This window comes from Lytechinus variegatus, chromosome 6 (genome assembly GCF_018143015.1).
Source record: "Lytechinus variegatus isolate NC3 chromosome 6, Lvar_3.0, whole genome shotgun sequence".
Classification (NCBI taxonomy): Eukaryota; Metazoa; Echinodermata; class Echinoidea; order Temnopleuroida; family Toxopneustidae; genus Lytechinus; species Lytechinus variegatus.
In genome coordinates this window covers 8,964,949-8,986,113 of record NC_054745.1, presented here as the reverse complement: position 1 = coordinate 8,986,113, position 21,165 = coordinate 8,964,949, and the positions used below count along the sequence as shown (strand labels likewise).

Here is a 21,165-nt window from a genome sequence, read left to right as displayed (position 1 = left end):
TGTATGGGCGGATGGTTTTAAATTCCTTTCTTCTCCTTCATCCTGAATATACATTGTTAAGCTGCCATAAGTATTAAGATTTTGTTTTGTTTCAATACAGGATTGGCAATACAGCATGGATTAGATTTTGCTACAATCACATTTATACTAAAAAAAAGTTAGGCAACACAATACCATATTTTTAACAAAATACTGCAAACAGTATAAAACGTGATAACATGTACATTAAAGTAATCTTATATACAACATATAACAAAAAGGGTGTCTTTTACAGGCCATATACAATAATATTTCAAACGTTTTATGTGCTCATAAGAGAAATGGATCGATTTGTGCAACCTCAAAGTGCGTGTGCATTGTTAATAATAACGGCCGCCAAGCTAAAGCCGGGGTAATAATATCGAAGTCCTTTGGAAGCGCAAAGAGAACCATAATGTGATATGCGCTATACAGGAATTGTTCATTATTATTTATCATTATTATTATTCCTGTTGATCTCACATAATGGTGAAAATAAAACACTTGAAATATGAGATGATGAATCCCAAACAAGGGTCAGAGGTCAACAGGCCGTTGCATTTATATATGTAGGTGCAATTTATTTCTAACTCATGCACACACACGCAGCGCCTACTACAGGCACACATCCCTTGCCATGATATTAACCTCTGGACCATTAGAATCAGAGGGGCCCTCTGAGGGGGCGTCGTTGTCTCGTGATTACGACTCTCGTCTCTCAATCTGAGGGACGTGGGTTCAGTTCCCAGCCACGGCGTGTTTTCCTTCAGCAAGAAAATTCCCCACATTGTGCTGCACTCAACCCAGGTGAGGTGAATGGGTACCCAGCAGGATAATTCCTTGAATTGCATGAGTGCTGAAAGGCTGCTTGAGCCAAAGCTGGGGTAATAATAATAACAATGTGCTTCGGACTAGATTATTTCTAGATAGATAGCGCAATATACATTCCTATTATGTATCATTTATTATTAGTGATAGGTGATGTGACAATAAAAATTTGGCATTGCAGTTATCACGCCTTTATATTTTTATCAGTTTCATTTCTAGTAAACAATTTCAATAAATTACCTAGTCTTACCTTATAGAATAAAACATTAACAATGTTTTTCAAAGCACATTATATTGAATTCCTTCCAGGGGGGGTGACTTTGAAAACAAAAAAGGTTTTGAATGAATGCATACAGGCTTTTTTTTAACAGGTAAATCACCATGTACAGTACCATTATTACAGGTATTTTGATGTGAATTGAAGTACAACTGAACATTTCATCAAGGCCATTGCAACACTACATGATCCACTACTACACGATCTTTTAATAAATCAAATTTTGCACTTACATATGAAAGTTCTGAGAAAAAGTTATTCTAATTTCATACTAGTGCTTAGAATAGTGAAATAAGAATAAGCCAGTTGACGGTTAGCTCATGATCAACTTTTCCCAAATGACCTTTGTGATTTTTCATTAGGATAAGCACTATCATCTTCGAATGTAGATGTTGCATAAGCTTTACCGGTAAAGTATTAAAATTCTAAGAACAAAAGGCATTGTATAGACCAGATGACTAGAATAGTACATCAGAGATAAAGTTTGGAAATCTGTTTTATTGTCTGCCTTTGGCACATTTGACTATTGTTTTATAGGCTACTGTCAAATACCAGTGATTATGAAGGCTCTATTTATTACTCTTCAGCTTGGATGTGATAAAATGAATATTTTGAAAGGAATACATGAATAATCATCAAATCACAAATGCCTATGTCGGTGAATTTGAAAGCCACCTTCGTGGTTTATCTCAGATGAGATTTTCTGCTCGTGCGCGGTTTACAACCGTGAACAGGCTTATTATGGTTTCCTGCAAGCCTTGTATTCAAAGTTACATGTAAATCCGAACTGACTTGTAAGTCGCAGCCAATGATGGCGTCATTACATTCAATTCAATATATGCTTTTGTTCCTACAGGGAACCTCAATGTAGACTGGTATTTTTATTTTAGTATGACCACTATTAAGAACTTCGACTGCCTAGATTCTATAGGTTGGAATGCCTAATATCAAGCTAATATCAAATGTCATTATAATTTTTTTTTAATAGTTTAGCAATGGATGGTGAAGTGTGCACAGGGCTTTAGACAATACATCTTTACAGATAAGCAGGAGAAATCTAAAAGAAGAATAGAAATTACGATTAAGCCCAAATAAATCAAACACTAATCCTGAGATGCTGGGGTAAGAACCCCCACTTTTACACTGAAGCAGTCACTCAAAGACGAAACAATACATTGATACAGATCCACTGGTTGTTACAGTGACAATAGCTTGCTAACAGATGGGGAGTATTTCATTAAAAGAATTGGTCATTGATTTTCACTGACTAGCTTGCTCTGAGCCAATCAGGTGCTAGGATTTCAGTAGCTTAGTAACAAAAAGCCAGTACGTGAAACCTGGGCGGTTTTACATGAAAGAAATAGATTTTCACCAGGTATTTTAATGTGAGCAAATCAGATGCAAGGATTTCAGTAGTTTTTAACAAAAAGCAAGTTTGTGAAAAGTGGAAAAATTTCATAAAATAAAAAAGTCAATACCCCCTTTATTTCATTTTCTTACCCAAGTATGAAAATGATTAGAGAATCGAATATGGTTGTCAATTTGATTTGGACAGTACAGTATCTCATAAAAGAAATGGCGATTTTCACAAAGTTTTTTTATCTAAGCCAATTACAGGCCAGGATTTCAGTAGTTTGAAACAAATAGTTTGTGAACACCTGGGGAATATTTCATGAAAGAAAAAGGCAATATCCTATTAAATTTTCTTCAGCAAGTGATGAAATGAATAGAAAATTTAAGATGGTTGCCAATTTGAGAAGCCATATAGATTAATATTGACTTTATGAAGGCTGTGTAGAGTCCTTTATGCATGTTATAATAATGCAATATGAAATACCTAACTGGCTGATATACAGAAACTCAATATTCACCACTGCATGCCGAGCTTTGCGGGACGTGTATACAATCATATATAAAACATAGATAACCTACATGTACATATATACTTGCCTATGAAAAAAATAGGCAATGCATATTCATCAATACATTTCAATAATGTAAATATCAAAGTCGAGAATGCTAATATTTAATTTACCTACGTGAATACTACAACTAGGGGCAATGTTCCTAGTTTTAAAAAAAAAGTGTTTTAAAGAACTTCAGATAAGGGTGAATAAACAATAAAATTTCAGAGAACGTCTGCCGAGGCAAACTATATGTTTAGAGTCTGACTCGACCAGGGCCCCGTATCACAAAATTTAGCGATTGATCGCTCATTTGAAAGAACAATTCTGATTGGTTCCTAGTCAGCCTACTGAGCAAAATGTGCATGCAACGATGATCTTGATTGGTCATTTCATTTAGTGATTAATCGCTAACCTTTGTGTTACAGGGCAAAGGGGGGCTGGTTTGAACATAAAAGCTGATTGTAAATTAGGAACGACTTTTAAGATTTATACCAAATTGTAGAGTTAATTTAGCTCCTAAGAAGGAGTTGTTAGTCGTGCCGTTAGACAAGTGATTCGTAACTTCCAAACAGCTTCTATCTAACACAACCCTGGTAGGAAAGATACTATCTTCGGTATTGAGTTGAACACAATAGCCCGTATTCTGAAGTCGGGTTTAACTTAAACTCAGGTTTAAAATTGTGGTTTAAGTATGGGAAGCCAGAAGTATCACAATTTTATTAAGTTGTATGTTTCTGGTGCTCTTTCTTGATTCGTCGATGGTGAAGACAATCATCTATTTATATTTCCTCAAAGACAATTATGAATGATTTGATAGCCAAATGAGTTGAAGTATGATATCTCTACTGTAAGTGATTTATGTAACAATTGGCTATCCATACTTCAACCACAACTTTAAACCTGAGTTTAAGTTAAACCCGACTTTGGAATACGGGCCAATGATTCTAAAGTGAACCAACAGAGTCTATTGTATCTGACGCTGTACAGCAAGTACTCAGCTAGGTGTACATGACGCTTCATAAAACAAGGTTGGGTGGGCAGGGTTTTAGAGTCTGGAGAGATGTTCGATGGGAGGAAGTTTCCTTGGGGTTAAGCAGAATGGTGTATGGGAGCTGTGTGAAATTAGATTGGACGTGCAGGAGTAGGATGTGGTGTTTGCTTGAAAGCGGGATGGGGAATGTGCAGGGCGAAGGATACAGTTGTGGGAGTGATGCAGGGTGGGGATTTGGGGGAGCTTGGTGGAGAGCTTGGTCAGGGGTGGGGCTGAAGGAATGGTGAGGATGTTGGGGAAGGTTGATGGGGTGTCGATAGCTGAGAGATGATGGGCATGTTTTATCAAGGGATTTGAGGTTTGATGTGGGTGGTGTGGAGGAAGCGGGTAGGGTTGAAGGACGGGTAGGGGTTACTGAAAGGCTATAATATGGGTATGGTCGTCCCCATTAAACAGGGACAAAACAAGGGGGGTGTTTCATAAAACATAAGTTAAGAGCGAATTTAAGAACGACTGGCGATCCTTTCTTACGCGCTAAATGATCACTAATGAACAATTGTGAATATCATGTACCACAAGAAAGGATCACCAGTCATTCTTAAAGTCATGCTTAACTTACGAACAGCTTTATGAAAAAGCCCCTGGAATTAAAAACCTCTGGCTATCCTGCATCAAAAATTAGATGAAAAACCAATTCTGTGTACAGGGGGTGTTTCACATAGATTTAAGTATGACTTAGAGTCGCACTTTTATGCCGACGCGTGCATGATATGCAACGTGCAATCTTATTGATTAATACATAGTAATGTGCGTCCCCTTTGCATGATCTGACAAATGTAGTCATGCATTTTATAACGTGTGCAACTAGGCATTTAAGTGCGACTCTAAGTCATACTTAAATCTTTGTGAAACACCCGCCAGAAGTAAACAGAAACAATAGGTTCTAGGAAATGACCGAAAACAGTATTTTTCTACCACTTATGAGATACCTTTTTCTTCTTCAGAAACGACTGTTTTTATCTTCTTTTTTGTCCTGCTCTGTCCAAAAACAAGAACTGAATGCAGGTAAACAATCACAGAATATGTTGCAAAACAAAACTTACAGTGATTTCAAACAATTGGAAATTGATTAATGAAATAGTCCATAATATCAAACAGCTCTTCATACAGTTGAATGCACCAGAGTATGAAATGCCCCTGTGAAACCAATACCTATAATTGTTTAAATTAGCCTTCTGCTTTTAAAAACTACCTAGGGTGCTACATACAATCATTTCAAAGCCACTTAAAGGCCACAGCACACCTTACGACCCGACTGGCTTGCGACTGAGTGAGTAGAGATGAATCACAAGGTAGTCATAAGCCTCAACACCGCACACCTTGCGATCTGATCTGGGACTCAAGCATGCGCTTCTTGCTTTTTGGCATAGCAACTGAGAAAGTGCGCTTACTACTGCGTAGCACGTTGTTTATCATATACGCGTCGTGCAACTCTGCTGTCTGATTGGCTGGAAGTTGGATTAACCTTGCGATCCAGTCATAAGGATTTGACATGTCAAATCCTTACGATTTTCCTTGCGACTTGTCTCTGACCGGTCTGCGACGCTCAAGCTGACAAGAGCTGTGACGTCACATCTCCCCTCACTCAGTTGCAAGCCAGTCGCAGACCAGTCGGGTCGTAAGGTGTGCGGTGGCCTTTAGTGGCAAATTTGACAACTCCTTTGATCAGCATTTTATATAAATTGGCAGCCCATGTATTTTTGTTGCTATATGAATTTCACTGCAAGATATCTCAATGATTTCAAAATCTATAACTGATTTTTATATTTCAAGTTTTAGGAAATGCTCTAAGGTGTATCTACAGAATTGTGTTGCAAAGAGTTGTACCACCCAAAAAGTAGAACGATGAGATATCTTGGTGGCTCCCATCTTTCTCTCTCTTTTTTTTGCGCTCTCATACTTTTGTTTAAAGTACATTTTAAATATTATGTATTATCAATTTTACTACCAATATCATAATTATATCAAAGTTAGTACATTTTAAATATGATGGAAATTGTACTATTATTCATAATATTGTATTAACATCAAATAAATGAGAGTGTAAATTCTAAATTAGGTCTTAGTGAGAAATAGAATATTGAAAAACCTGGGGGGGGGGGGGAAATACATCACAGCTGAGAGAAAGAGAGAGAAATAATAGTAAAGAATATGTTCTTCAATTACTTATTACAAGCAATGCATACAGATAATGGGTACTATCGAGTCGTTTGCATACAACCAGAGGCGCATTTCATGAGAAACTTGTCGGATGTTTGATCTGACAAGCCCTCCATCGTCAGACAGTTACCATAGTAACAGTCAGACCTCAACCAATCGAAATCAAGGAAAGTTATCAGATATGACAGCTTGTTGGATGACAAATAATGATGGAATGCTCTCCTGAAATATTATATGTAGCACCCTAAGTCCAAGAAATCAGAGGGTGGTTTTAAGTTTAGTGTCAACATTTGGTGTTGGTGTTGCAGAGATGACAACCTGATCAAGAACATTTCAGTATTTTTAAGGCTGAAAATCAGTACTTGGGTAAGAAAAATCAGTATTTTTACAGAAATACCATAGGACAACACATAAAACTGAAACTTTAGAAACCAGTAATTTGCATGAAACCACCAGTATTCTTTCTCATTTTTCAGAAATAATTACTGAAAACCAGTACTACTTGGCAGCTCTGGTGTTGGTGTTTACACAGGCCATAACACTGAACTTGAAATAAAAGCTGGTGCTTAGCATAGTGTTGAGCACTCAATGGAGAATCCTCACGGTGTAGTGGTCCTGACTCTTGCTTTCTAAATCAGGGGATCAAGTGTTTGAATCCAAGCACAGCACAGCCCTCCTTCAATAATGTGTTAACACTCACTTTGCCACTCGCCACCCAGGTGTTAAATGGGTACCCGGTAGGATGCAAAAGACAGTGTAAATTTCCTAGAATTGGAGCTTAGAAGCTCTTTTTGGAATCAGAATCCTCCCGAGGGAGTGGAGTAGTACACACGTTTTGTATGGGAGAGAAGGAATCCACTGAACTGCTGTCTGTAAGGGCCTAGAGCATATGTACCATGGTATGAAAAACTACAAAAAAGATATATTATTATCAAAATGTGATTGGTATTATATTAGTTCAGATTCTTTTAGGGGAAAAAGTGACAATTGCAAAGTAAAAACTCACCCATTTTATGTGGTCGCATTGCAATCGTAACTACTTCCCATAAAAGATTCATAACTAATATTTCAAGATTACTGAATGAAATATAAAAGGCATGAATTAACTAGCATTATACTTGTAAATCGATTTGCGGCATTATAGCTGGTAGTCAAACATTCTCAACACCAACACCAAAAGTGACCTTGAAATCACCCTTTATCAAACCTACCCCCGAAAAAAAAAATACAAAAAAATGACACAAGATTGCACTTAAATTATAACAGGCGCCCTCAGCACATCGATATCGTGACGTTGATACCGAGGTTACCGTTTTCTGCGAAGAGTTGCGCGATACTAGAATCGAAGACTAGACAATCGCTGTTCATGATGGCGGCTTGGACGCCTTCGTGGATGGAGCGGGGTGTGGCTTCCCATGATAGCCGTCTCCTATGGCCGTTCAGTTCTAATCTGTAACAGCAAACGAGAGGGAATTATTATTGCTATTGACTGACATTGAAGGGAGATATAACAGATAATGCATGATATCATAAGCCAGTGGAGTAGGTTTCATGGTACAAGAAAGAGTGTACCGTGAAACCTTCTACACTATTTCTCTTCACCATGGAAACCTTCAGAAGTTAATATTATATGCTATTGACTGAAATTGAAGGGAGATTGGCTAAGTAGGTCAGTTACTGTGGCATCAAGTAGAGACGAGGCAATCATGGGGGGGGGAGCAAAATTGCCCCCGACATGCCAAAAAAGACCCCAAAATGAAAAATAACCCCTGACATTCTTATACGGTCCAATCTAAACTGGATTATAATCTACACCGTAGCAAAGTTTAACTTGAGAGCTAAATACTCTAAAAGTAGCCCCTGAGTGTTTTTAATAATTTCCCCCTGGAGGTAAAATATTGTCCATATTTTCATTAATGGACCGATGAGCGCGCAATTAAAATAAAGTTAGTTTTTAGTAAACAGATTTCCCACATTCAAGGGCACAATATGAATCTGTTTAATGTATACATAGGATCACAAAGGAATGTTTTTAAATGCATGTGACATGAGAGGATGTTAACAGTCAAGCCTCATAATACATTATACTTCAAGTCTTAAAACTTTTGTAAACTTATGTAGACAAAATAATTGTATTATGTCAAGGCTCATGCCAAATGAGTCCACTCTGACATCAGTCATGTGACATCATAAGTCATGTGACATCATGAGTCTGCCTGTACACCTCTGGACAAATTACATCATACTAAAAACTTCTACAAATTATCAAGTTGCTGTACATTTTGTCATACCCCCCCCAAAAAAAAAAATCACTCTAAAAACATTTTGTTTTGTCAATGGCTTTGTACGCGAAAAAATCTTGCTGAGCTCTGAAGTGCCATATATTAATAAGCTATTACAAACCTATATGCAAAATTTTCGGCTTGTTTTCTTGATCCAATCAGTTGGACGATAGCGAAGAATTGCTGGAGTCCATCGTACTTCTCTTGCTTCTCCAGGACGAGCATAAAGTGATGGCCGAAGCAGCTTTGCATCATGACCCAGTCCACAGCACCAGGAAGATTGATGTCGGTAGCTAGGAATACAATATCTTCACCTGTTTGAAAAAAATAATAAAGAAAATAATGCACAGGTATTGTAATTTTGCATGAAGTGATGTCCGAAGCAGCGTTGTATTATGACCCAGCCCACAGCACCAGGAAGATTGATGCCTGTAGCTAGGAATAAAATATCTTCACCTGAATGAAAGAAATCATCAACAGGCCCAGCGGAGCAGTGTAAGTAACTCTGCTATAAAATGAATATATAACCATCATCAATGTACACGGAGAGTTCATTCAATTTTAATGGAAACCTTATCTGCTCATATTTTTGCAGTTTGTGAACAAAATTCTCTAAAATCTTGAGGGCTTGTTTAAAATCACAACATTAATTCATCCTGAAAATAATCATTTCATATAATCAAGTAGTTTTCATTTACTGATCTTTTCGTTCTCATTGTCTAAACACAAAAAATAAATAAATAAATACAATTTGAATAAAAACTACCATCATACTATTTCCAAAAAGTATCTGTACACTCAAATGAATATTTGGGCAATTCCACGTTACTCACGTTACACAATTTAGGCACCTTAACATATTGTAATTGCCATTTTTTGCTTACTGTGGGGTTTGACAATCTCTCTTTTCTGCACAAGGTTTATGATAACTTAATACATCTTGGTATATTATCATAATTTAGTTTGACTATTCTATCCAGAAAATATAGGCAAGCAAATTCTTGTTACTCACGTTACATTTTTTGACCACATAAATCAAGAACATGACTTTGTTCAAAAAGTGTCCTCATACTGAGTGGAATAACAACTAGTGGGTTTATGATTTTTATAGCTGGCATAGAGGTTCACAAATGTAGATGCTCAGAAATTTTGAAACATTTCATATCTTTGACAAATTTACCAAAATTAGCGTTACTCACGTTACACGTTACTCACGTTACATATTGAACATAACTCATTGCCATGCTCCTGACCATGAATATTTGCTTGAAAGTGTATATTTAGATGTAATTAACTATTAGAATTACACGTATTTTAGGCATCAAATGGAACAGGTTTGTTAACCTCTTTTCTCAAGAATGACTGTATTGCCCATTTTATATGACTTATCAGCAATTACCACACATACACATACGATGTCAATTTTAGTGAAAATACATGAATTTTGTAAGTGATGTGGAGTGAAAAATATTCTCCTTTAATTCTATTCTCCTAAAATGAAATTCCTTTCAAGTTTCTCTGAATCACTGAGTCCAGAGACACTTAAATTTTATTTAGTCAGTCGTTTGAAGATTTTAATAATCGTGAAGCAAAATATCAACTGGCAGAATGAGTACCGGGTATTAAAAAAATATTCCCCTAGACTCCACACCACATTTATGTGCAATCTGATCCAACCTCACACATGAACTTACATGTATATATATACTCTATTATGTTTCTCTTTCATGAAATCCCATGAATGAATTAATTGTACTGTAAGCAATATCAAGCAAACCTATCTGATAAAGTTAATGTGCTTGCTTAAAGATTAAGGGAGCAGAATTATGTGTTAAACAGATAATAGAGTAATTCTGAGATTTCTGACCAAAACATTCTATCTAAATATTGCATTACAAGGTTAAGAAATTATCATATATCCCTTCCCCCTTCAAAAAAATGCAAATTGTGAAAACAGAAATTTTCACCTTTAACAAACTAAAATGAAATGAAGTGTAATATCTTTTATGCTTTATCCATCTGTAATTATTAGCCAGCTTAATAATTTATGAAATAACTTATTTCTAGTACATGAAAGCAATGCACCAAAGTTTAGTGTTGGTATTTGAACATTAGGCTATATATGCAAATCATGCAGACTCTTATAAGCAAAGATACAAATTTATTCATCTTTATTGATGAAAAGTCTGAGAAAGGCTTAAAAATGAACAGTAAACTTGAAAAGGGGAACAATTGTTAGCTACATCTGGTTTATCTACATGTATGTTAATGACAAAAGAATGTACATTATTGTATGTAGTTGCAGCAAACAATTATCGGTATTTCATGAGAAAGTCTTTAGAATCAAGGTTGATTGTCATTCTATTATTATAGATCGAGATAAATAACATAAACTTATCTTTGTGAAATCATGAAATTTTAGCTAAAAACTGACAACACTCATGATCACTAACACAGAAAAGCATATGTGGGACAGTGTATCAATATTGCTTGGAAACATACCTGACTTTTGATGGAATTTATTTTGCTAATTTCTCAGCAATTACACATTTTCTTCAAGAGCCATTTGGCACATTTTTATTTATTTTTTATTTATTTAATATATACAAACACTTGGTTGGTCATTTCAATTGATTCTGATTGAACTAATTTTGTGATCTTTACCACAACTGGCAAATTTCTCTTTAATGACATTAATGACCACTTCAAAAGGGTCATTAAAGGTCATTAATGGACCAAACTCTTTGTTTTTACCCCTTAGTCATACAGTAAAAGGGTACTGTACCATAGCCTGTGAAAAACATATCAATATCACAATTTTATGTCGTTACTCACGTTACACCATCGTTACTCACGTTACATTGTTACTCACGTTACATTTTTTGGGCCTCATTCATTGTAATACCATGACATGTATACAGCTCCTACTTTATTTTTCTTATCAGGTACAAGGAGAATGAAGAAAATTTCCATTGGCACATTTTGAATGGAAGGGAATATTAAAATATCAAACTTTTTCAGTTTTTTCGTTACTCACGTTACATTGGTTTAAGCGATGGGGTGGCATGCTTTTTACCCACTCATGGGATTGGAAGACACCTTTGTGTCTTTGGCAACTCAAAACTAATGCTCCATACATTCTAAAAATCAACTAAACAACTGCTGACCATTCTTTAATTATTTTTTAATTCAAATTAATTCTTTAGGTAAATTTTACTGTTTTTTCTCAATAGAGTTGTAAGTTGAGTTCAAATTTCAATATTTGCAATTCTTGATGGAATTTTTGGAAAAAAAATGCTGTTCCGTATGCCCAGAAGTATACTGAACAAAATTAGGTGGGTGACAAGTTCCAAATTATGAATTTATTTTTTCACCCCATGGCACCCATCTCATGGAATTGCCCATTTATAAGTTTTGCTGTGTATACTGCATGGAGATGCAAAGGCAAGGACACGAGCTGCCGCCTCTGCCTAGATAACAGGCTAAAAAACCTTATCGGGCAGACCCATTATAACGATAGGCTGTGAGAACCTAGCATTACCTTGCAACGTGGTGATACTCTTGTGGGCATGCGTCAGGTGGGGCATGACTTGGTCCAGCGATCCTTGCCACTTGCAGGAGGCCCCTGGGCAAGGACAGGAGTAGGGGCGATACTCGCACGTTTCTTCGTGGTCCTGCTTCTCGTTGTAGGACATGGTGGCCACGCAGCCGGACGATGCGTAGCGGCACGGGAACATGACGGTCTGGGCTACCTTCTCCATAGCTAAATTCCTGATGCTCCCTGAAAGGATATTAAATGCAAGAAGTAGATTATTTCATTTAAAACCTTAAAGATAAATTATACCAGTTATGGTAGTGATTCCAAAATGAGTTCAAACAGAATCCGTTAAAATGAACATCCAAATGTTTGTACAACTGAATCTATTAATAGAAAAATACCGGTAAGCACAGAATTTCATAAAGAGTCTGGTATTTTTCCAAACACACATATATGCCTTTTTGTTTTAATAGTGATAGATAGGTAGATAGATAGATAGATGGACTTGTAAAAACTTAATACCAAAAAAATAATATCTCGAACTCATGCAATCAGAAAAGTGTCACTTGTTCATCAGAATTATCTGTTTTCAGCTATTAAGATTTCATGATTTCACAAATATATGTTTATTTTAATGTACCAGAACTAAATATATATTATGGTGGCATTTAATCTTGATTTCAAAGACTTTCTCACGAAATAATTCTTTGCTGCAACTACGTTCTTTTACCTTAAAAACTATTAAACTGAAGCAGCTTTACATGGAGTTGGGCGACTTCTACATCATGGTTGTTTGGCAAGAAAATTTGTTATGCACTTTACACTGTATGCACCTCTTTGTCTTGCTCATGTCTTCTTGGTCAGGTAATCACGTCTCAGATGTTTTTGAAGATTTTTTTTTTATCTTAAAGCTGCCCATCATCTTCCTCTATCCCACTTATTATCAGGAAAAGACATTTCTGGGTGTGAATATTTTCAATATTGGGTTTTGTACATGCATATCGGTGCTTTATAAATACATGTACGTCATGTAGGGGAAGGCGGGGTAAGTTGAGCATAGGGGCAAGTTGAGCCACCACCCCCAGGCCAATAATGAATGAGTCAGACATTATGGTGGTGTCATGTATTGATGACCCATTACATAACCCTTGACCCCACCACATTGTTTTCAACTTTGAAACAAAAAGTACTTTTTTAGAGGGAAAAATACCAATTTCAGCCAAAAAAGTAAAAAAGGGTGTAAAATAGATAAGTGCTTTTTACCCACACACGTCTTTAAATATATTATAGAAATAATAGCAATATTGTTAGTCCAGGTATAGATTCTCATTCTTGTCATGGTCTTTTACAAGACGGATGCATAAAAAATGTGTGGATGTCAAAATATTGCATTAAGGTCGGAATGGGGTAAGTTGTGCCAAACAACACGGGGCAAGTTGAGCCATGGTAATTCTTATGGTAATGTATAAAAAAATAAAAAGCGTAAAAAGCCATTGATATGCAGGCAGAAAGGAGCAAATTCACATGACAGATCTTTACTTATAGAGGATATTAGTATTTACGGCGAATTAGCAAGTGAAAAGACTTAAAATAAAAAATTACATGCTGGTTCTTCCCGCATAGATTTTGTACATAGTTTTTGTGGCTCAGCTTACCCCAGAGGGGGCACAACTTACCCCATATATGGGGCAAGTTGAGCCATTTGACATCGTTTTTTTCAAAGGTCACATTGACTTTAAATGTGGGGGTAGAAAGTTATATATAGATGAAAAATATTTCCCAAGACTCAAATTTAAAGGCAAGGTACTTATTTCTACAATATTATTGGTCATATCAATTCTAAAATGCAAAATGCAAAAAGTGTCGCAACTTACCCCGCCTTCCCATACTTATTCCTAAACAGGAGATTGGAGTGGGCGTCAAATTGCATTTCAAATCTCATTCTATTCTTATATACATTTCGGAACTACATCTGTTGTGATGTTTCTATTGGTCATTTGAATCAGGATATATCAGCTTCTTTTTTTATGCAGAGATTGATCAACAAATATAACAAACAGAAGGAAGTCGCCTGTTGCTTGTTATACATGTATGTATGTATTTGTCAACCAATTTCTGCATAAAAGGAGGTTGATAGCGCTGTACATACAGAAACACTTTAAAAATATTGATTTTACTCAAATCGTTTTCATTTCAAAATTACACAACTTTAATTCACTGCAGTGAATGGGGGTGCTGATGTAACTTTGAAGAGCAAAAAAAAAAGGGTTTTCAGTTCAAATTGATATCAAATTGGTCCCAAGAAATTTGTAAAGCAAAAAAAAAAAGATTCCACTGAAAAATGTCGATCAAATTAGTCCCAATAAATTTGTAAAGCAAAAAAAGGGGGGTTTCACTACAAAATGAAGGGCATTTTGGTTACATTTTTCCATTTTTACACATCCTCCAGAATACATGTACCTGGGGGTGCTGCCTATGGAGAATAATACACGCAGCATCCGACCCCCAAGGAAATTTTTGGTGGTGCTTCAACACCCCTAGCACCCCGCTTCCCAGGGTCATGTACACTGTGCATACATGCATACATGTACTGTACATATTATTACACACGTATGTTGGTACAAGTACATTTATATACCAAAAATATCTTACTGCATAATGTCAAAAGTGACAACTAAACAGGAAGAAGAAATTTGAGGTTTCCCGTGCACTACTTTCACAATCTCTACACTCGCTACTGGCTTCAATCCAGTCCAAAAGGGGTACATTCAAACAGCTGTTTGTTAACATTCAACTTCATGCACAACTGATGATTAGTGAATTTTATTTATAATGTACATGTAGGCTAAAATAGATATTACCAACATTGATTTCCAGGCTTTTTTGTTGATTACAGTACAACCACAAATTTTACATGTATGAGTAAATTAAAACAGATACATGTTAACTACAAAATAGAAGCGAATAACTGGAATATACAGGGAGACTTTAAACTATATTAAGTATAACGTCCTATTTTTAGTATAATTACATGTATCACACTTCCTGTGTATGTCTTCAATCTACAATGTATGCTCATGTACATGCATTCCTCCGTGTTCATGCACCCCAATAATTAAAAATTTTCAATTCAGGGCCCCATTTCATACAAAAAAAGGGTTGTTATACGAGCAACTTTTGCTTGAATATCACCTTCGATTGAAAGATTCAATCAAAAAACAGAATTTCCACTGCTGTCAAGGTAGGTGATATTCTAGGAAGAAATGTTCACAGCAACTTTTTATGAAAGGGGGCTCAGGGCCTTGTTGCATAATATACAAATATACCAGGCTTTGAGCATGGTATAGCGGGAATTATTCATCCGAGGTTGGACTGGCATTACTATTTTTCTTGAGGGGCGAAGTAATTATGCCAGTACAACCAAGGATGAATTATTCCTTCTATACTTTTGAAATAAAGGCCTGGTACATTTGTTTATCCTACTTTAATAAGTTATAGAAATAGATCTTGATAATCTAGTTCTTGTACTCTTAGATCATCCTTTCTTTAATCTGAATCAAACTAGCTGCACTGACTGACCTACTTTTCCTGAAGCGCTCAGTGCGTGGAACATGTATAAGTGCTTGCGCCATCATGATCTGTGACGTCAATGATGGAATAGTCGACTATTCCATCATTGATGTCACGGAATAGCACTTTTTCTTCGGTGGGCGTTTCATTTTCGACATCATCGCAAAATAGTGAGAATATGTTAAATCACATGATGCTATTTAAACCAATTAGCATACAGGATTTAATTTATGAAGGATATAAAAATTACTATTATGGTCACTTTGCCATCCGATGGTTTCTTTCACGGAAACTTTGATTTTGATTGGCTAATGAGCATTGTTACCATACAGGGTAGTTACCATAATAGTAACCTTCATGCAACGGGACCCAGGAGCCTTTTTATGAAAGGCATCAGATCCGACGAGACAAAAACCACCCGTGTTTCTCAGCCGATTAGAACCCAGGAAAGGTGTCTCACAAGAAAAGCTAATGACAGCACCTATCAAAAGGCAACACCATTTTCTTCTTGAGTGTTTAATAGGGGATATGCTTTTCACACTACATTTTCTTAACCCCATTCTATCCTTTTAACACAGACTATCTTTAAATGCAGACTACACTTAACCCCATGCTACTTTCTTTTTTGAAGGGGGGGGGGGTCAGACTGTCTTTCTTAACCCCATACTATATATGGTTAGCAGGGTTGAGGATTTTTACACACTGTACATGCTTTTAAGCCCGGACTAATGCAAAACTTATTGAAAATTGATGACTTGACCGATTATTTTCCCCGATAAAACTGATTACCACAGTGACTGTTTTACTGCATTGATTTTTTTTTTCATATTTGTGAACTATAATTTTCACATACATGTTTTCTTTGTTTTACCAACTCATTTTTTTGTTATTCATTTTGTAATAAGCACCTTTGCATTGTAAAATACCTGCTTTGAAGTACCATGCCATGTCTTCATGTGGAACAAGCTGTTCATTAACCTTTCAAAAATAAAGGTCCAAAAAGCAGTGGCAATAGTAGTCAAACCAAACAAAGAAGAAGCCACATGGATATTCATGACTTTCCGCCCCATTGTCGGTGATTAATAGTCCACTTTTCATTAGCCCGATTTGGTTTAAATTGCAGCTCTTACATATCGCACTGCAATTGCTAGCGCCGCAATAAGCCTGCTAAGCAGGGCCAGATACTACCGTACTATTGACTCTACTAGCATACTACATGTACTTGGAAAAACATAGTGTGAAAACATACTGGGCAAAGCCTAACCCTCGGGAAATTGGTGGGGCTAAGACGCCCCTCCCCCCTTAGTCCCACCTATTTCCCGGGGTTGAGGAAAGTTTGTGCAGTGTGAATAGCATAATAGAATGTGACGGTAAACCGCCGATTCGTCTATTGCCAACTTAGTCTACCTTCATTTAGTCTATTGTCATTCAAAATATATTTCTTCTGAACCCATATGGTCCAATAACCATTTGGTCCAATCATCACTTTGTCTAATCACCAATTCATCTATGACCACTTCGTGTCATAACCAGTTGGTCTAATATCCCTTTTATTTCCATTCATTTTGACCAACTAATAGTCTGATGAGACCAAACTGTATGGACTAAATGCCTATTGGACCAACTGGTTATAAGACAAAATGGCGACTGGGCCAAATGTCAATTAGACCGTGTGGATAGGTGGATGAACTGATGGTACCCAAAATGATGATAGACGAGTTGGTAACTGGATGAATTGACATTAGACCAATCAGAAATAAACCAATCGGAAATAAACCAAATCAAACGACCTGAAACTAGTCTGCATGCACAGACCTGGTTTTCATGCAATACGCATATATGCTTTTCACATTGCATTTCCTTAACCCCATACTATCCTTAACCCCAACTTTCCTTAACCCCATACTATCTTTTTTTTGATTCACACTGTCTTTCTTAACCCCGTACTATCTGCTTAGCCAGGGTCAACACCTTAACCCGGACTATCCCACAGCTCATGAATATTGATGATTTTACCATACAGCATGTGATTAACGTGCAATTTCGATTTCTTTGATTGGCTATTGCTTAGCCCGGTTTCGATTCACAATGCATCTCTTAGCACCGCAATTGTGGTGCTAGCACTGCAATATGCCGGCTAACCCTGCTTTTTTGCAGGGCCAGATAGTACGTACTATTTACCGTCCTAGCCCACTTTGCTAAAACATAGTGTGAAAACGAAGTGGGCTAAACTTAACCCCGGGAAATTGGTGGGGCTAAGACCCCTCCTTAGCCCCACCAATTTAGGACAAAAAGTGCAGTGTGAAAAGCATAATAGTGCATCATGCACAATCTGAATAAGCGAGACTAGATTCACTACATGTACAAGTATGTACTGTGTCTGCTGATATGGACAGAGAGCTTGATACCTAGTCTTCGCGCTGTATGGTAAAATTGCTGAAAGTATGAGTCTATGCTGGCAGACTAAACCCCTACTTTCAATCCTCTTAAATTCTTCCTTTCTTATTCCATTTTTATTTTTATTTCATTACTTGAAAATCATAGAGGGTTGTGAACGCCTACTGATGACTGCAAATAACAATTATTATAAGTATTTTTTTTATCCTTTCTTTCTTATACTCTTTATATCCCTTGACCCCCCCCCCCCCCCCCCCCCCTCCGTCTTTTTGGTCGTTTTCCAATTTCGTTTTATTTTGCTATTTTTATTTCTATTCTTTTTTTTTCTATTTCATCATTTTCTGGTAACTTGATGCCTTTCGATATATTTTGTGTAAAACAATCTATGTAATAAATATGTATTCCGTTTCCACATTTGTTCACTCAAAGTAACAACTTATATTTTTCTCCCCATTGGGAGCCTAATTTTCTACAAGCTCTGCTTTTTATTTAGGCTCCTCACTTTTTTTTACATTTTTAGAGTACCTTATGCTTAAATACTTATGTTAGATACTTAATTTTATCATTGATACAGTATGCGTATGAACACATTTGTTATGTATATTATGATATTTGTTTTAAAAGTGGAATCAATAAATGAAAATAAAAATGAAAGTGGCTTTGTTGCACGAGACAAACTACATGTAAAGTACAGTACAGTGTGTACACTGCATGGTATTTAAAACAGTCTAAATGATGTCTTCCAAATGGGCCCCGACACATGGAGCAGCAACTGAATGTAGGTCCGTATTAACAGGACAGCATGCTTTTTCACAATTCCTTCTTTTTTTTCATTTTTCACTTTTACTGAAAAATCATAACCTATTCTATGTAAGTCAAGTGACTCCTTGCACCTGAAATAAAGTACAGCGCGTACACTGCATGGTATCCTAATAGGTGATTTTTGCTCCAGCACTAATTGCTCCAGGCTATACTTCATCTACACATCTAAGATATAGGGTTAGGGTTGCAATATGGTTTAATGTTAGGTTTAGGATAGGGTATAGACGTAGTTTAAATCCAAGGATAAAGTTGGTACTTTTTCATTCCATTTGTGTGAGGAATTTACAAGCATACCACGAAGCAATTGCCATCGCAGCATATGTCATGGAACCATTTTAATAACACAGTAATAGTTGTCTTACCTAATGGACCCCTACACGTGGGGCAGCAGTTGAGTTTGGGTCGGCAATTAGAGCAGACTAGATGACCGCTCTGACACTGTAGGATCGGTGGTAGAACATAGTCGAAGCACACCGGACATTCAAACAGGCTTGCAAGGTCCTGATTGGTCGTAGGGGTGTGGCTTCGAGCCTTTCCATTGGCCGCAGGTCGGCTCATGCTGGCCACGCTATGCAGCTTGCGCAGGGCTGAAGAGAGAAAGAAAAATGAGATAAAGTGGTCAGGCAACAATTTATTTTTTTCATTTTCGGGGCTACTTTTCACAAGAAATCTACAACGTTGGATAAGTTTTCAGAATACCTGTTGTGGCAACAATCTCCAAATGAGTTCAAATAGAATTCAATAAAATTACCACCCAAGTGTGTATGTTGTATAAATACAAAATCTGTGCCAAATGCAGGGCTCGACACTAGCGGCGGTCCGACGGTCCCAGACCGGTAAAAATCGCTGTCGGGCCGGTAGATTTTCAGAAATAGGAAGATTTACTGGTCCGACATGACCAGTAAAAAATATCATTGTCGGGCCAGTAATTTTTCCGAAAATAGCACGATTTTAAGGGTCCGACATAAAAAGTAATAAAAACCATTGTTGGGCCAATAACTTTTCCAGAAATGGTCAAATTCACTGCAAACCATTTCCCCCCCGACAAATTCTGTCATTCACACACAGAATACACACAGAATGAATCACACACAAGTATTACTAGAGTAGATAGATACATTGTACATGTAGCTAGCCAGCCACACGATCCACATGGTAAATTCTCTACTGGCTGCGCGAACGAAACTTGGCTAAACTCTGGCAGAAATCTCTCACATAACTGTCAAAATTCACGGTTCATACTCATGAAAGGCTCTTATAATGTCCATATTTCCTAAAAATTGGAGTAACTCTGTCATTTGTAAGCAGTAAAAGGAAAAATTTTCATTTCTGTTTGGTTCAAACAGATCGGGTTTCGGGTGACATCGTCTGAATACATATTAGCCCCACATATGCATTTATGTGTGTGTTGATACACTTGGTTTCTGACTTTCTTTCGTAGCTACTTTAATTGAGCCAAAAAGATACTGATAAAATATTTATGATGATGGTTTTACATGGAGCTTTCTTCCTCTGTTTTCTTCCTATCTTTCTTTCCTTCTTTCTTTTCAATCTTTCTTTTCAATCTTTCTTTGTTTCTTCCCTCTCTTTTTTCATTTTTTGTTAAAGTTTTTCTTTTTTATTTTCCCTTTTTTCTTTAATTCGTTCTTTCATTCTTTCTATCCTTAAAGAAAATATTTTTTTCTTTATTTCTTTCTTTCTTTCTTTCTCCCTTCCTTCCTTTCATTCTTTCTATCCTTATAGAAAATATTTTTCTCTATTTCTTTTTTATCTTTCTTTCTTTCTTCCTTCCTTCCTTCCTTCCTCCCTCCCTCCCTCCCTTCCTCCCTCCCTCCCTTTTCCTTTCCTTCCTTTCTTTCTTTCTTTCTTTCTTTCTTTCTTCCTTCCTTCCTTCCTTCCTTCCTCCCTCCCTCCCTCCCTTCCTTTTCCTTTCCTTCCTTTCTTCCTTCCTTCCTTTCTTTCTTTCTTTCTTTCTTCCTTCCTTCCTTTCTCTCATTCTTGAGTCCATCCATCCTATATTCATCCCTTCTCTTCATCCTTTCTTTCATTCCTTCTTTTTACCCTTTTCTTTCCTTCATTCTTCGTTACTTTCTTTGTTTCTTCCATCCATCATACCCTTTCTTTTTTTCATTTCATCCTTCTTTCAGCCCTCTCTTTCATTCATTCCTTCCTTCTATCTGTCTTTTTCTTTCCTTTCCCTAAAAGTTGTTAAATCTATTATTTTACCTTTCCTTTCTTTTTTGACTGCTTGCTTCCTTTCTCTCCTTTATTCTTTCATTCCTTTCTTCCTTTCATCTATTCTTTTTTTTCTTTTT

The 21,165-nt window shown here is 36.6% G+C and overlaps 1 protein-coding gene and 1 long non-coding RNA gene across 4 annotated transcripts in view; both read right to left on the bottom strand.

Annotated features, from left to right (window-relative positions):
• Positions 1-5,126: 5,126 nt before the first annotated feature.
• LOC121416492 lies at positions 5,127-5,514 on the bottom strand. Its single transcript, XR_005970187.1, has 2 exons — positions 5,401-5,514; positions 5,127-5,324 (listed from the first exon to the last, which is right to left on the bottom strand). It is a non-coding gene; the product is annotated as an uncharacterized LOC121416492 (long non-coding RNA).
• A 1,168-nt stretch (positions 5,515-6,682) lies between these two features.
• LOC121416974 (E3 ubiquitin-protein ligase SIAH1) overlaps positions 6,683-21,165 on the bottom strand; it is a 30,154-nt gene continuing 15,671 nt past the window's right edge. For all 3 annotated transcript variants that reach the window (XM_041610515.1, XM_041610516.1, XM_041610517.1), the window contains 4 exons: positions 19,213-19,437; positions 12,065-12,304; positions 8,645-8,837; positions 6,683-7,691 (listed from right to left, as the gene is read on the bottom strand). In XM_041610515.1, the coding sequence (XP_041466449.1) occupies positions 7,514-7,691; positions 8,645-8,837; positions 12,065-12,304; positions 19,213-19,437 (836 nt within the window). In that variant the 3' untranslated portion in view covers positions 6,683-7,513. The remainder of the gene's footprint in view (positions 7,692-8,644; positions 8,838-12,064; positions 12,305-19,212; positions 19,438-21,165) is intronic.